Source organism: Leptodactylus fuscus, chromosome 4 (assembly GCF_031893055.1).
Source record: "Leptodactylus fuscus isolate aLepFus1 chromosome 4, aLepFus1.hap2, whole genome shotgun sequence".
Lineage (NCBI taxonomy): Eukaryota > Metazoa > Chordata > Amphibia > Anura > Leptodactylidae > Leptodactylus > Leptodactylus fuscus.
The window spans coordinates 84,860,612-84,878,477 of NC_134268.1; the positions used below are offsets into that span (position 1 = coordinate 84,860,612).

The 17,866-nt window shown below is 45.8% G+C and overlaps 1 protein-coding gene across 2 annotated transcripts in view; it reads right to left on the reverse strand.

Annotated features, from left to right (window-relative positions):
- MBP (myelin basic protein) overlaps positions 1–17,866 on the reverse strand; it is a 138,693-nt gene that overhangs the window by 98,784 nt on the left and 22,043 nt on the right. For both annotated transcript variants that reach the window (XM_075270773.1, XM_075270772.1), the window contains exon 2: positions 8,104–8,179. In XM_075270773.1, coding sequence (XP_075126874.1) covers positions 8,104–8,154 — 51 coding nt within the window. In that variant the 5' untranslated portion in view covers positions 8,155–8,179. The remainder of the gene's footprint in view (positions 1–8,103; positions 8,180–17,866) is intronic.

A 17,866-nucleotide genomic window follows, 5' to 3' on the forward strand; every position in this document is an offset into this window, starting at 1 on the left:
GTTGAATTAGCTTCCCTCCACATCTACACTGCTTTAGCCCCTAAACATCACCCCAGTTTATGCCTTTGCTTCTACCCGGTTTTTTTTGTTGAATTAGCTTCCCTCCACATCTACACTGCTTTAGCCCCTAAACATCACCCCAGTTTATGCCTTTGCTTCTACCCAGGTTTTTTGTTGATTTAGCTTCCCTCTACATCTACACTGCTTTAGCCCCTAGACATCACCCCTGTCCATGTGGGGTCGGTGGCCTCGTCATCCACCAACTCCTCTTCCAATTGCGCACTGGCCCCTTACTGCAAACCGCACATGACCACAGCTTGCCCTGAAGGCAACTGTGTATCATGATCCCCACTTAGGTCCAGACAAGTCGGTGGCGGGTCCAAAACCCCAAAATTGGAAGGAAATGGCGGATGCTGCAGTATTTCTAACACCTGTTCCTGGTGCTCGGGCCTGGTCTGTGTTGTACCCTGCACCCTGCTTAACGCAGCTGCCATATCCGAAGTTGTGCTGAGCGCATGCTAATGTTTCGTGTCCAGTGCAATGGATGGGATGGGATTTCACATAAGTCTGCCACCCATGGCCACTCATGGTTGAGCAACTGAGGGAGTTGACTTTGACGAACCCAAGGGTTTTGGAGTTGGAACTAAGGTTTGTGCTGCTCACACACTCTGCTCAACACATGATATGTTTAGTGCCAGCAGTGTGGAGACGTCGCACAACAGCCGTTGTTCCAGCAGGTACAGGCGTTGTAGGAGTGCATAGAGGCTAGCAGCGGCAACTATAGACTTTAAAAACTATCCGCACAAGCGCCACACTTTCACCAGTAGCTCAGGAACATTGGGGTACCTTTTTAAAATGATTAGCAGCAATGAGTTAAAAACGTGGCCCAGGCATGGAATATGTTGCAGGCTGCCAAGCTACAGAGCCAATCCCAGGTTACGGCCATTATCACACATGACAACATGCCTGGGCCCAGGTGCAGTGGCAAAAACCACATTGCCGTCTCATCGAGGATGGCATGACTCACTTTGTAGGCAGTGTGCTGTCTGGCCCCCAAGCTGATGAGCTTCAGCACGGCCCGCTGACGTCTCCCCACACCAGTGTTGCAGCGTTTCCAGCTCGTAGCTGGGGTCAATTTAACAGCGGAGGAGGGTGGTGTTTCAGCCCTCCTCCCAGGAATGTTGTGTGGGGAGACAAGTCAGGCCACCACATTTTGCGACCCGGTCCACGCCTCAACTACATTCAACCACTGTGCCCAAATTGAAAGGTAGCGTCCCTGTCCGCATGCACTTGTCCATTCGTAACTGGTCACATGGAACTTTAGGGCTAAGCGCTGAATTTAGGGACCGCCTCATGTTTGGGGGAAAGTGCTGGTGTGGACGGCACAGTGCGGTGGCGCAGTAGACACTCTGCCCAAAAAGGGCAGAGTGTCCCCCAGCCGGGATTCCAACATCTCCTGGGCCAGATTTCTTGAGATGAGGCCGTTGAAGCCTTGGGCATGTGGGTGGGTTGCGCTGTACTTTAGCATGAAATGAAAGGCTTGGGAGATGGGGAGTTGCTGGGAAGAGGCGCATGATGGCGCAGGCAAAAGGAAAAATGGCAGGAAAAGGAGAGGATAAGGGTGAACTCCCCAAAGTGTCAGAGGCAGATGTGGAGGTGTCCTGGCTGCTGGTCTGGACTGCAGCGCCAGCCCTGTCAACAGTGGGAGAGGCAGTGGCCGCCAGGCCAAACGACGATTATCCTGCGCTTGCTCTCACCCACTGAGCCCAGGGCTTGCCTTCCAAATGATGGCACCCGCAAGAGGTGGTGAGATTCCTCTCCGCAGATCTCCAACCCATCTTGGACTTGCAAATTGCACTAAATTTGTCATGTAACTGACATGTATATGATGAGTCTATCCATTGTCTGTTCATTTTGGTGAAAGTCAGCCTGTCAGCTGACAGACAGCTGTGCTTGTCAGTAATGATGCCACCGGCTGCTTGTACCCCCAGTTTTTGCTGCTTAGCTTGCCTCCACATCCACACTGCTTTTGCCCCTACACATCACCCCTATCCATGCCTGTGCCTCTAGCCATAAGTCTGCCACCCATGGAAACTCATGGTGCAGAAAGTGAGGGAGCTGACTCTGAGGAACCCTTGGGTTTTGTAGCTGGTACTCCATCAAAGGTCTCTGCTGCTCACACACCCTGCTGAACATACGGTATCTAGGGTTAGAGCGTGTGGTGACCTCGCACAACAGTAGGTGCTTCAGGCAGATGTAGGCCTTGCTGGAGTGTATTGCGGCTAGCTCCAGGTACTGTAGACTTGGGAAAGTGGGTGTCCAAGTGCCGCACTTTCACCCTTAGCTCAGCTAATTTGGGGTATGTTTTTAAAAATCATTGCACCACTACATTGAACACGTGGGCCAGGCATGGAACGTGTTGGAGGCTGGCAAGCTCCAGAGCCCTCCAACAAGACAAAAAAGCCTGGCCCCGGGGGCAGCGGGGATAAACAAATTGCCATCTCATCCAGGATGGCATCCCTGACCTCAGAGGCAGTGTGCTGTCCGTCTCCCAAGCTGATGAGCCTCAGCCCAGCCTGCTGACGTCTCCCCACACCAGTGTTGCAGCGTTTTCAGCTCGTAGCTGGGGTCAATCTAACAGCGGAGGAGGAGGAGGGTGGTGTTTCAGCCCTCCTCCCAGGAATGTTTTGTGGGGAGACAAGTCAGGAAAATTCTTGAAACAGGGGAGAGTTTTGCATCTTTGCCCTTGCTGCCTATGGACATCCCTTTGCCTCTAGCCACCATTTTCCCTGCTTTGCTTGCCTCCACATCCACACTGCTTTTGCCCCTAGACATCACCCCAGTCCATGCCTTAGCTTGTACCCCCAGTTTTTCCTGCTTAGCTTGCCTCCACATCCACACTGCTTTTGCCCCTAGACATCACCCCAGTCCATGCCTTAGCTTGTACCCCCAGTTTTTCCTGCTTAGCTTGCCTCCACATCCACACTGCTTTTGCCCCTAGACATCACCCCAGTCCATGCCTTAGCTTGTACCCCCAGTTTTTCCTGCTTAGCTTGCCTCCACATCCACACTGCTTTTGCCCCTAGACATCATCCCTATCCATGCCTCTGCCCCTAGCCATAACTCTGCCACCCCTGGAAACTCATGGTGCAGAAACTTTGGGAGCTGACTTTGAGGAACCCTTGGGTTTTGTAGATGGAACTCCATCAAAGGTCTGTGCAGCTCACACACCCTGCTCAAGATATGGTATTGTAGGGTTTCAGCGTGTGTGAATGACGGACAACAGCCTGTGTTTGGACAGATGTAGGCCTTGCTAGAGTGTTTTTAGGCTAGCAGCGACTCCTGTGCACTTGCATAAGTGGGCGCACAAGCGCCGCATTTTCAACAGTAGCTTCGGTACATTTGGGTATGTTTTCAAAAAACTTTGCACCACTAGGTTAGACGTGGGCCAAACATGGAACGTGTTGGAGGCTGGCAAGCTCCAGAGCCGCTACCAGGTTCCAGCCATTATCACAGGCGTAAAAATGCCAGGCCCCAGGTGTAGCAGGGAAAAAAAAAATGCCATCTCAGCCAGGATGGCATCCCTGACCTCGGAGGCACTGTGCTGTCTGTCCCCCAAGCTGATGAGCTTCAGCACCGCCTGCTGACGTCTCCCCACACCAGTGTTTTAGCGTTTGCCGCTAGTAGCTGTGGTGGAGGTTGCAGCGTCGTAGGGTTTCAGTCTACTCCTGCCATGAATTTTGGCCTGGGAGAGGAGATAGGGTACCTCAGTTTGCACCCCGGGACCAGACTCCACCACATTCACCCTGCATGTCCTTAAAGATAAGCAGCATCCCTGACCACAGGCGCTTGTCCAAGTGTCGGTGGTCAAGTGGACCTTGCAGCAAAGCGCGGAACTAAGGGCCCACCTGATGTTGAGTGACACGTGCTGGTGCAAGGCGGGGACGCCACACCGGGAGAAGTTGAGATGGCTAGGGACGGCATAGTGAGGTGCCACAGTTGCCATCAGGTCCGGGAAGGCAGGAGTTTCAACAAGCCGGAACGCCAACCTCTCCTGGGCCAGCAGTTTAGCGATGTTGGCGTTCTAGGCTTGCGTGGGTGGGTGGTTAGCGGTGTATTTCTGCCGGCGCTCCAATGTCTGAGAGATGGTGGGTTGTTGTAAAGAAGCGCCTGATGGTGCCTTTGATGGTGCAGAAGGAGATAAGACAGAAACAGGGGAGGATGAGGGAGAAGTCAACAAAGTGGCGGAGGCAGATGAAGTGATGTCCTGGCTCGTCCTCTGGAGTGCATCGCCAGCACTGTGAGCAGAGGCAGTGGCATGAACGGCGGGCGACGTTTGTCCTGCCGTTGCTGCCTGCCACTGATTCCATTGCTTGGATTCCAAATGACGGTGCATTGAAGTGGTGGACAGGTTGCTCTTCTCAGGGCCCCTACTCGATTTCGAGAGGCAAATTGTGTAGACGACACTATATCTGTCCTCGGCGCATTCCTTGAAAAAACTCTACACCTTCAAGAAACGTGCCCTCGATGGGGGAGTTTTTCTGGGCTGGGTACAAAAGGGAACATCTTCGGACATTCCGGGTCTGGCCTGGCTTCGGCAAAGCAGCTGACCTCTGCCTCTGGACATGTCTCTGCCTCTAGCTACCCTTTTTGGTGCTGCACCTGCCTCAACATCCACACTACTTTCCCAGCTTGACATCCGCCTTGTCCAGGTGGGGTCGGTGTCCTCGTCGTCCACCACCTCCTCTTCCAACTCCTGTCTCGCCTCCTCCTCCTGCACAATGCGCATGTCAACTGGCTTCCCTGACAGCAACTGCGTCTCATCGTCGTCGATGAGGGTGGGTTGCTGGTCATCCGCCACCAAATCGACCGGAGATGGAATGGAGGAGACTCTAGTGTTTGAGCATCTGGACACAGATACTCGTCTGTTAGGTCCGTGGAATCGCGAAATGGAGGGGCAGGTTGCGGTACAGTCAAAGGAAGGGAGAACAGCTCTGGGGAGCAGGGACAGTTGGGGTTATTGTTCTGGGAAGATTGGGAATTTTGGGTGGAAGGAGGACAAGACTGTTGGGTAAGAGGAGGTAGAGGCTGACTGGCTGGTGGACAATGTGCTTTAAGCGTTATCCGACAGCCATTGCAAGACCTGTTCCTGGTTCTCGGGCCTACTAATCTTTGTACCATTCAGCCTAGTTAATGTGGAACTTTTGTGCAAAGCGCAGAACTTAGGGCCCGCCTGATGTTAAGGGACACACGCTGGTACAAGGCTCAACTCACCCTAAGTGCCAAAAACACTGCTGGTGCAAGGCTCTACTCATGCCAAGGGCCTCAATCTCTGCTGGTAGCTCAGCTTAAGGTCCTGTAACTTTGTTTGGAAGGGCTCATGTTAAGGGCTAGAAAAGTGAATTTTGGAAGGTCTTACCACATCACACACACACACACACACACTCAAAATGACAGTTAAGGGTGAGGGCTTTTGGAATTCCCATTGCCTATTCCATTTGTGGTTGTCATGGGGAACGTGATTTAAAGGGGTGGTTGTTACTGTTTGTTGACCTTAAATTGGGGTTTGTGTCCATCCATTTGGGGAGTAAAGAAGGTTTCCAGGTATTTTCCCACTTTGATAGAGGTTTTTTTGAATGTGGAAAGTGTGTAGTTGTTAGGCAGTGATGTTGGGGTAATAGAGGGTCTTTGGTGTGTTAGATGCCCCCAGACATGCTTCCCCTGCTGTCCCAGTGTCATTCCAGAGGTGTTGGCATCATTTCCTGGAGTGTCATAGTGGACTTGGTGACCCTCCAGACACGGATTTGGGTTTCCCCCTTAACGAGTATCTGTTCCCCATAGACTATAATGGGGTTCGAAACCCGTTCGAACACACGAACATTGAGCGGCTGTTCGAATCGAATTTCGAACCTCGAACATTTTAGTGTTCGCTCATCTCTAGTAACTATATATCAATGTATGCCCTTCACAAACCGCTTATCTACAAAGAGGTTAGAATTTCATTATGAAATATATTATAGTGTAGTAATACAAAGTGACTGAATTACTTTGATACTGTGCAGTTTATCGCAGTAGGTGTCGCTGAACTCTCTGCCCTGCACTGCTTATTACGTTCACAGATTGTTTACCACGATGTATAAGTGAGTATTAATAATGTCTGACAACACGCATACTGTAAGTAGACAGATTAACTCAACAATTAGTAATACAGGAAATGGAAATGTCACATGCTCTGTAAACAAAGGTGTAACAAGAGGAGTGTCACCGCATAAAAAGCAGAAGTGAACCACACGCGGTCTGCAGCAGTCTCTAACATTACTGTACATAGAATAGTCACATAAAGAGCACTCTGCAGAGATCAGAGTCCATACATTGTGTATATGTGACTCATGGAGTATAGAAGGCACCATAGCATGCAAAGATAAAATACTAATATGATTGAAGTTATAAAACAGATCAACGGAATAAAAAAATAGGTCTACATGACAAACTTTTCTAGAACAAGAGTATTTCTTTGGCAGCAGTGGAATGAATCTGTGCCCCCATATCAGACCTGATCTGACAGGACTGAACGAAATATTGGCTTTAAGCAACCATATATCACATCACAACACTGTCACCTGGGTAAAACAATATAATATAATATATAAGAGGCAATGTTCCAGCACCCATGCTCACGATAATCCGTTGTTTAGATTACCGTAATGATGACATGATGCAATGGCACCCAGTCACCCGCTTCAGTTGTCATGTACTCTCTTTACAGTACTGACATTCCCACCAGCGGCTGCCTGCATATTTGCCAAGGGATAACAATACACCACCTTAAAGTTTTATTTTCAACTTGGCAAACCCCTGCCGAGATGATAATAACTGCTGCCAAGACATGACCCCTAAGGCACAATAACCCTGTACTTGTGTGTGAGTGCACGTCCTTGTGAACCATTACTGCAAGCAGGTAGCAATTGTAAATATTCAAATTAAAATACAGCAAATTGCATGAATGTGTGTAAATCGCATGAATGTGTTTAAATCGCAAGTGTGCAGCTTCATGCAGCAGTTTGGGCACCATAACACATAGCTTGGGATGTTCCCAGCTATCACATCAATGTGATGTAGTGCACTGGCCTGCCTCTCGATATGGAGTGCCTGCAGGGGTCATGTGCTGGAACTGCATGTAATTGCCAGGACTATTTATATGGCTATTTCACGGATTTGGTTCCCATGGCAGAACAGACATGGAAACAGAAATGCAGTTAGTGAAAGGTCAAACCTCAACAACTAACAATCTAAAACACAAACCTTGTATTGTTTGTATTGTGTTTAACCTTATATTGTATCTAGAATTGTGGATTGTCCGTAAACTGGAAACCCTTAGAGAATGTGACTACAGGGGGGATAGGCTGACTGCTCTGGGTCCTGCCCTGACACCACTGCAAAACAGTCAGGTATTGTTGATGAAAGACATCAAGCAAAATTAGGACAGATGGAGTCCACCACAACAAGTGCCACTGAAAGAGTTAAACTGTCTTTTCTAGCTCATGGATGGGTGTCCAAAGCTGAGGATCCCCCTCATTCATGTCTATATGTACTAATATATATAGGCCAGAGAAGGTGAAAAAGAAGAAAAAGTGAAAAAAAAAAAAAAAACTCCCTGTGCAGTCCGGTTTTGCTCCGCTATCTTGTCAGAAGTCCTGGCCGCACTGTGAGGTCCTATGTCCCTTTCCTTTGGCCGCTCAATGGCCATTCATGGGTAGCGACCTTTTCTGAGGTTGCTGATTGGTCTCAGCATTCAAGGGTGGCGGATTTCTGCTGGAAGAGAACACTGGAACAGCAAGACCAAACTGCGATGTGAGACACCGGAGCCTGGGGACAGGTAAATATGTATTCTTGTTTTGTTTTTTTTCAGCTTCCATGGCCTAATATCAAATATATATATATATATATATATATATATATATATATATATATATATAATTTATTTATTTATTTTTTAAAGGACATCCTGGACAAACCCTTTACATTTTAATTTTCTACAAATTTAAATATGGTTAAGTTACTTTAGGGAAAACAATTTTGATAAACATCTTCATCTTAACATACTTTTGCTGAAAGATCACCAGTATGTTCTCTTCTTCCAACTTGGTTCCCCATGGTGTAATACCAAGTACTTCAAATCCTAAAACGGCAAGAAGAAATGTAATATTAAGAACAATATAAAATGTAGAGTAGCTTCTCATACTCTAAGGGTGATTCCAGACACAATCCTACAATTCAGATTTAGTCAGGTTTAAGATGCTCTAGGCATCCCTAAAGTTTCACTCACCAGAATTTTCTAGTTCCAGAAACTCCCCTGTTGTCCCTCTACACATCACAGCTGAAGACTGTGTTAGCCACATCAACATTACATCTATTCAGCATCAGTGGGATCTAAGTTTTTGAGTTTGTGTCAATTCAGACTACAGTGCCATATACTAAGCTGTGAGTAAGTACTTTCTTCACGGATGAGTGTACATTTGGGGGTAATCCATTTTCACGGATTTCTCATAGACTTTACTCTATTAAAGGATCTATGAAAACGTCCCAAGAAATGACATGTATTATATAATAGATCGGTCACATGGACCATTAAAAAAAAAAAAAAAAAATGGTTGCGTGAATAGATCCATCATTTTTTACAGGTTCGAATGCTGTCCAATAAAAAGGAGCCAACAGATGTCCATGAAAGCCTATGATATGAATAAGCTTTTTGTATAGGCAATACACAAGAGACCCAAATATACTGACACATAAGTGGCTCATAAACTTCCCATTGTCTGCACTGGCCAGCATAGTCTTTAGCAGGATATCTCTACAATAACGCTGTCTCGGTTACAACTGATCATATGTAGAACTCTTATGGGCCAAAGATAGATTTATTGCCTTAAAGGAGTTTTCCAATGAACACCACTTATACTCCTTCTAAAGTGTACAGGGTGTCTGATCCCTATAATAGTGTCCCCTGTATGACTAGAGTGAAGTTGCCCATGTGTACTGTTGCTTGGTTTAACTTCCTTGAAAATGCTGAATATATCTGAGTAGCTTATGAGTCTCTTCCTAGTCTATCTTGCAGTGAAATCTTCCATCTTCTTCTAAGAGTATATTGAGGTTTAATGCAGGATATTTAATTTCTTGCTTGTACGACCTGGATATACGGTAGCGACAGTCAGCACTTAACTGAATGCTTCACCCCTGTATAACAGTACAAGATATTACAAGCAAGCTGTTGCCTTGAGGAGCTTGTGGGTTACACTCTACAATCTAGATGCTTGGGGCATTCGAAGTCAACTTGTTCAAGGTCAAACGCTTGTTGGCTTCAGCAGTTCTTCACATGATTCTACTTTGGATTTTGTTTCATAAGCTCTCTGTATGAATTTCACTTCTTGTCAGCAGCTTTCTCACGTCTGCAGTAATAAAGTTTTGGATTTTACTGTCGCAGATGTCGGCTGCCATGCTGTGTGCATTTACCGCACTATCACACACGCTAGCTAAGTATCCAACACCTATAGAATAAACAGAACTCTCATAGTTCAGTTTTGCTTATTGCATAAGGGAAAGTCCTGTGTTGATGTGAAGTACTGATAAAATGACTACATACTGTACATCCCCTAACACAGAAGAGTGGTTTCTTCTCTGGAATCTTGAAGAGGAACTGTATTACCTCAAGGTATTTCCTTATCAGAGCAAATTACCAAAACTGTCACAGTCTAAGCATTTGCGTAAGTGTTTTTTTTTTTTTCACACTGTCCTGTGCAAACTATAAGAGAAGAGTAATCATGAATCCTACTACAAACTCAATACAGATTGAATATAGTTGGCGGCTTTCTAATGGCTAATTCACACAGTTTTTTGCCGGCAGATTTTGACGCGGAATCCACCTCAAAATCTGCCTGCAGAAAAGGCTCCTATTGACTTCAATGGGAACCGCTCGCTAGTGGAAAAAAGAAGCCACATGCCCTATCTTGCCACGTATCGATTAGGCCCATTCATTCGGGAATAATCAGGAGCGGGATGCCACTGCATCAGCATTCCGTCTCGGCTAGCCGCACAGAGAGTTCACAAAGCTTTCCACCGTGTGAACATACCCTTACAGTGTACTCAGGAAGACCTGGTAACAGCGACTAAACCAACAGATTAGTAGCCCTAGAAGTGTGTAGGGAAAAGGGCAGAGACTATTAGGTGTAAGGTCATGGTGGTTAAACAACAACATCAGACACCGGTGTTATGATTCAAATATTCACCTCCCCCATCATGGTCCCTCCTTGCTTTTGCGTGCCCTTTTAGGCGGGCGGGAGGGTGGGTGTGGGGGTAGGTGGAGAAGAGGCGGTGCTTTGAGAATAAAACGCAGGTATGTGGGTGAAGCCTGTACCTTCTACCATATCAGTGGTGAGGGGAACTCCCTCACACCCTACCCGGGCGGTGTGTTTTTCAATGCATTCCTGTGGGTTTTTTTTTCCTTTTTCTGTTAGTTTTTTCTTTTTCTTTCAGTTGTCACAGCGTGGTGTAAGGTCCATGCCCTGGATTAAGGAGGAGTTAACCCACAGGTCCGCTGTCCAGTTGCGGTCTACATCCAGGTTAAGTTATGGAGGAAGAGGCGGGGCATGGTTTCATTTTTTTGTTAAAGGTTTTGCTGATCTTACTGTTAACACAATAAATTCGTTGTGGCCAATCCCAGCTTTAACCATAACAAAGTGTTTGTTTTTATTTCACGGGGTGTCTGTGAAGGGGTAATTTTTTGAAGCTGTCCCAATAGTCTAGTATTTGCTTGTGTGTGTACTTCTTACATGGGGCAATGAACAATGGGCCCTTTAACACTGGCAGAATTAGGAGTACTTGCACAGTTTTTGCTATATAATAGTGACAACCAGTCCGCTAGTAAAACACAAGTATGTGGTAGACCTCTACTTTCACATCTTACTGTCTCATTTGTATTGTTTTTATAGATAAAGTTACACTTTATTAACTTCTCTTTACTATGGACAGATTGACACTGTAGGGCTGGGTTCACACTATTTTGCAGGAAGTTTAAAAAAAAAAAAAAAAAAAAAGAAGCTGAACACAAACAGCCCTTCTTTTGTAGTTTGGCACCTCCAGGACACAGATAGAGTTGAATACAGTGATGAAGAAAGTTTTTTGCTCTACTATTCACCCTGTGTCCAGTGCTTGTTGGTGCAATGCCATGATCCTTCCTGCTGGGATGAAATGGAGACAAAACAAGCTGAAAGAGACCAGAAGACACCTCCATGGGAACCGGGCTCAAATATTTTTTTAAAATGTCTTTTTATGACAGTCCTCATCTATAGGGACACTAAGGCAGCATTATACTGAGTGGTGGCCACTAAGAGATATTATACTACTAGCTGTTACCCACGACTTCGTCTGCGGTGATTGTAGAAGTGGGTATATACAGGCGCGGGTAAGGTTTTCGTACTGTGTATAAGGTATGGGATATGAAATTTAACTTTGTATCTTGTTTTTTCTATAATTCAGAGAATACGTGAGACTTTTGTGTTGAAGTTACTTTGTATTTGAGCTGCTATACGGTGTTGTGAGAAACTGTACATAGTGACTTTGGGACAGAAGTATTTGAAGTTAACCGTTTCCCACCGATGGCATTTTTTGATTTTCGTTTTTGACTCCCCTCCTTCTAAACCCCATAACTTTTTTATTTCTCCGCTCCCAGAGCCATATGAGGTCTTAATTTTTCCTGGGACAAATTTTTCTTCATGATGCCACCATTAATTATTCTATATAATGTACTGGGAAGCAGGGAAAAAATTCAGAATGGGGTGGATTTGAAGAAAAATGCAGTTCTGCGACTTTCTTACGGGCTTTGGTTTTACGGTGTTCACTGTGCAACCAAAATGACATGTCCCCTGTATTCTGTGTTTCGTTACGATGCTGGGGATACCAAATTTATATGGTTTTATTTACATTTTGACCCCTTAAAAAAATCCCAAACTGTGTTAAAAAATTATTTTTTGAAAAGGTGCCATATTGTGACAGCCGTAACTTTTTTATACGTGGGTGTACGGGGATGTAAAGGGCGTCTTTTTTGCGGGACCGGGTGTACTTTGTAGTTCTACCATTTTCGGGAAATGTTATTGCTTTGATCACTTTTTATTCAATTTTTTATCAGAATCAAAACAGTGAAAAAATGGCGGTTTGGCACTTTTGACCATTTTTCCCGCTACGGCGTTTACCGAACAGGAAACATATTTGTATATCTTTGTAGAGCGGGCGATTTCGGACGCGGGGATACCTAACATGTATGTGTTTCACAGTATTTAACTACTTTTATATGTGTTCTAGGGATCCTTTTTATTTATTTTTTTTATATTTTTTTTACTTTTTGTAAACTTTTTTTTTTGCATTTATTAGACGGCCTAGGGGTATTGACACGGCTGGGCGGTGTCGCGGATTGTCAGAGCGGTGGGGGTCGGCAAACATGGCTGCTCCGGAGCGTTAAAGAGCGCCTCCTAGAGTGTCGTTAAGGTGAGGGGCAAAGTGGTAAAGTATATGTATATGTGATTGTGTGGGGTTAGGGGCGAGGGCAGTATGAATTTTGTGGCTTGCTATGGTCCAAAGTGTGTGAGATTGCAGAGATGGTGGTGTGAGTTTGGGTTTTGTGGGGGTCCTGGCACAAACGTATGTGCGCTATTGTGACAAAAAGTAGCCTATTGCGCAATCGGGTGTATTAACTATGTTTGTGGAAAATTTCAGCCAAATCGGTGGAGCGGTTTTTCCGTGATTGAGGAACAAACATCCGAACATCCAAACTCACAAACCCACAAACTTTCACATTTATAATATTAATAGGATAGGATATTGAGGCCACAAAGGAAGCATTTACTGTGCAAGAGCACAAAAAGAACATTATATTATGTGGGGTCATACGGTGTGTGGGAATCTAAGAAGGTAAAACCACTCTATTGTACACAAAGAAGTGTACTATGACGGTGTAGAGGCACAAAGGGACAGGGACATGTCAAAGGGAATGTGGGCAGGGGTAAGAGCATGCCTTAACATAGACAAATAAGATTGCTTTAGGAAATTTCTCATTGTGTCCTCTGAAAATTCTGAGCACTCTAAGGGCCCCTTCACACGGCGTATACGCTCACTGCTTTGGAGCGTGTAAACGTTCCGTAGCAGCGGCGTCTAAAGCACTTCCCATTGTTTTCTATGGGAGCCGGCAGACGCGCGCTCCCCATAGAAATGAATGGAAAAAGCAGCCCATTCATTTCTATGGCGAACGCGCGTATGCCGGCTCCCATAGAAATCAATGCGATCTGCTTTTAGACGCCACTGCTACGGAACGTTTACACGCTCCAAAGCAGTGAGCGTATACGCCGTGTGAAGGGGCCCATAGATGGGAGAAAGCAGATTTTCTACATGTTATGGCAAAGAGATTACTCATAGATTTCTTTAAAGGGATCCTATCACTCAGACACAATTTTTTCTAGGTACCACATCGGAATAGCCTTAAGAAAGGCTATTCGTCTGCTACCTTTCGTCATCTTCTCTGCGCCACCGTTCGCCTACAATCCCGGTTTTTATCGGTATGCAAATTAGCTCTCTGGGCGGGCCCCAGTGCTCAAACAGTACTGGGCGCATCCCCAATCCTGCTAGAGAACTCTCTCCAGCGCCACCTCCATCTTCGTCAGCAGCGTCCTCTTCATCCTCTTCTTCCGGTGGTGGCTTGTAACTTCTAGGCCTCGGGCAGAGCAGACTGCGCATGCCCACAGGCCACGAGAAAATGGCCGCTTGCGCAGTATTGTAAGCGGCCATTTTCTCGTGGCCTGTGGGCATGCGCAGTCTGCTCTGCCCAAGGCCTAGAAGTTAAAAGCCACCGCTGGAAGAAGAGGACGCTGCTGACGAAGATGGAGGTGGCGCTAGAGAGAGTTCTCTCACAGCATTGGGGACGCCCCCAGTGCTGTTTGAGCCCTGGGGCCTGTCCCCAGTGCTGCGAGAGAGCTAATTTGCATACCAAGAAAAAACGGGATTTAGGTGAAGGGCGGCGCGGAGAAGACAATGAAAGGTAGGAGACGAATAGTTTTTCTTAAAGAGGACCTTTCACCATTTTGCCCATAGGCAGTTGTATATACTGCCGGAAAGCTGACAGTGCGCTGAGTTCAGCGCAATGTCGGCTTTCCCGATCTGGGCCCAGTGTGAAGAGCTTACAGTCCCGTAGCTCTTCTATGGTCAGAAGGGCGTTTCTGACACTTAGCCAGAGACGTCCTTCTTCCCAGCACAGCCAATCGCGCTGTACTGTGGAGCGGGGAGGAACGCCCCCTCCCTCTGCTCACAGTACTCGTCCATAGACGAGCATTATCAGGGAGGGAGGGGGCGTTCCTCCCGGCTCTCACAGCACAGCGCGATTGGCTGTGCTGTGAAGAAGGACATCTCTGGCTAAGTGTCAGAAACGCCCTTCTGACCATAGAAGAGCTACAGTACCGGGACCGCAAGCTCTTCACACTGGGCCCAGATCGGGATAGCCGACAGTGCGCTGAACTCAGCGCACTGTCAGCTTTCCGGCAGTATATAGAACTGCCTGTGGCAAAATGGTGAAAGGTCCTCTTTAAGGCTATTCCGACGTGGTGCCTAGAAAAAATTGTGTCTGAGTAATAGGATCCCTTTAAGCCAATAAATTGTGGTGAATTTCTTTTAGGGAAGGCACAGACATTACATATATGGCGGCAGACGCAATGTGTTCCAGCATCATGTACCATGATACAGCAAAAATGCCAGACATAAATTAGTCATAAATTTGAAAAGTGTCAAAAAACATGTTTATAAGGATTAAAAGGGTGACTTGTGGCTTCTGAAGCTCCTGTGAAATATGAGGAATTTACAGTATTAATTAAGCAAATCATTTTGATCAGTTACCTCTAAGGTCAGTGACAACAGAACAGCATGTGTTCCTGAGCTTGTATGCCTTACTGTAGTATAAAGGAGCGGTGCTCGTACTCATTAATATGGAGTATGAAATAGCTGGAACACCGAGCATCAAAGCTAACCTGATACAGCTTTCATCCCGCTCCACAGCTCAGATGTACTGCTCTCAATAAACTATGCAAAGGATGCGATATGACAGGTAAATAGATACACCATTTATACGCCCTGCAAGCACAAAAATCAGAATCTACTGAGAGAAGAGGCAAATATTCAATAAACAACTAGCATATTATCTAAGAGGCTGGTGGAACACTGGCTCTATGACAATACATGGAAAATCTATGGCCAATTTCACAAGGCACAAGTGTCACGTCTCCCTAGGGTCTTAGGACAAAGCAGACTGTTTCCATAGCAGTCTGGTCAGATCAATCTATATTGACTGTTGCTATAGACACTACATTAAGGTTACGTCCCCAGAGGGCAGGCGGCAGAAACCACTTTGCACCACAAATGGTTTGTCAGGCCTGATTTGCTCATGCTCCAATAACAGCCAGATCTTTTAGGCGCCCTTCAGAGGGAACATGTGGATGGTCTTCTCGACTGCAAGGACGATAAAAGGAACACAGAGCCAGAGAGATTTAGGAAGTGCTGAAGGTGAACAAGTAAAAACACATAAAACAGCTGTACATGTGACCCACTGAGCTCGGTAAAATAGCAGCTGCTTAGTGTGAATTGCACTGAAGATTTCCAGAAGAACTTTAAAGGGTAAATTTGGATTGTTTAAAAGTTGCTGCAAAATCATATTCTGTCATGTGAAGGTCGTGCAAAGTAGTCATTAACGTGACGGATTCGGATGTGTTACATTCTAACTAAAGGTGTTACAATCTAAAAATCCCTACTAAAAATAATAATAATAAAGAAGAAACTAGAACACATGAATAGGAATGATTGGGGATACATCAGACCACAGTGGAATGAGAAAGCTAAGTATATTAGTTTATTTTTCCACTGTTTGGCTGAAGCCCCATGTTACGGAAACACAGCTTTTCTTGTTGCAGATTTTGCTGCGGTTTTTTGTTAGCCAAAGCCAAGAATGGCTATAAAATGGATGGGAAATACATTGGAAGCTCTTATACTTCTATCTTCTGCTCAAACCATTCTTGGCTTTGGCTCAAAAAACTGCAACAAAAGAGCTGTGACAGTGGGCTTTAGTCTAAGGCCAGGCCACATAGAATGGAAATGCCGCCGCCGGGAAAATGTAGCGAATCTCATGCCCACTCAGTGGTAAAAACCACATTGCGGACATGCTTCGATTTCGAAGCGACGTCCTCCGGGGCTTGCTCTTCCCCGCCTCCATCTTCTTATCTTCATGGGGGCGCTCTGAGCTTCCATTAACAAAAATGGCGTCGGAGCGTGCACAGTAGCGCTCTGGAGGGAGCGCTACTGCGCATGCGCGGGATTTGAACACAGCCTGCAGGAAAATAAGAAGATGGAGGTGGGGAAGAGCAAGCCCGGGAGGACGTCGCTGGAAGAAGACATCAGCGGAAGACAGGACCGAAGATGACGTCGACCAGTGCATAAACCGCCTACTGTGCACGGTAAGTATAATTTACATATTGGTTTTTAGGGTATTAGTTTAAAACGGGGGGTTGGGGGGGGGTGTTAACCCCTTAACGACCGGCCCATAGGGAATCTACGTCGGCACTTGCAGGTCCTTCCTGACTGCCCTATAGGAAAACTACGTCGGGCAGTCAGGGAAGGATTCCCTGTAAGTGCCGACATAATTGGATGGGATTTTAGCTGTATCTAACAGCTAAGACCCCATTCCATAACCCCCCATCGGAGGGGTCTCCGATCGGAGGGTTTTAACCCCTTCAGTTCCGTGATCAAACATGATCACGGAACTGAAGCGGTTCCGTGACGGTGCCGGCTGAATCGGCACCCCCCGCAGCGAGATCGAGGGGTGCCGATGTCTCTAACATGGAGCCTGGGGTCTGGCCAGTGACCCCAAGCTCCAAGAGACCCCCAATACCTGGTTGATCCTGCCGCTTTAAGAGGAAGTCAGACGCAGGCAGCCCCTGCATCTGACTTCCTCCAGACGCTGCAAGACACTGACAGCTGTGTCCTGCAGCGTCTGATAGAGAATTAGTGATGCTTTTATCAAAGCATCACTAATCCAAGTGTCCTAAAGGGACACATAAAAAAGTAAAAAAACAAAAAGTGAAAAATAAATAAAGTGTCTGATAAAAATGAATAAAGTTATAAAGCCCCAAAATTCCCTTTTTTCTATAGAAAATGAATTGTATTAAAAAAAAACCTAAAAGTTAATAAAAACAATACATATTTGGTATTGTCGCGTCCGTAACAATCTGAACAATAAAACTGCAACAATATTTAATGTATACGGTGATCGTCGGAAAAAAAAAAACGGAAAAAACCCGCCGGAAGTAGTGATTTTTCGCCATCTCACCTTACAAAATATGCTATAAAAAGTGATCAAAAAGTCATAATCACCGCACAACAGTACCAATAAAAAGCGCACATTGTCCCGCAAAAAATAAGCCCTCAACCAACACTGTCAACCAAAAAATAAAAATGTTACGCCTCTCAGAAGATGGCGATACAAAAAACATTGATTTATGTCCCTAAATGTGTTTTTATTCTACAGAATTAGTATCGCATTAAAAAATAACATAAATGAGGTATCGCTGTAACCGTACCGACCCGCAGAATAAAGGTCACATGATACTTATACTGTACGCTGCATGGCGAAAAATTTAAAAGGTAGAATGCAATGCCAGAATTGATTTTTCTTTAGAAAATCCAGCAAAAAAGAGTTAATAAAATGTATTCAATAAGTTGTAGGCACCCAAAAATGGTGTCATTACAAAATGCATCTCATCCCGCAAACAACAAGCCCTTATATGGCCAC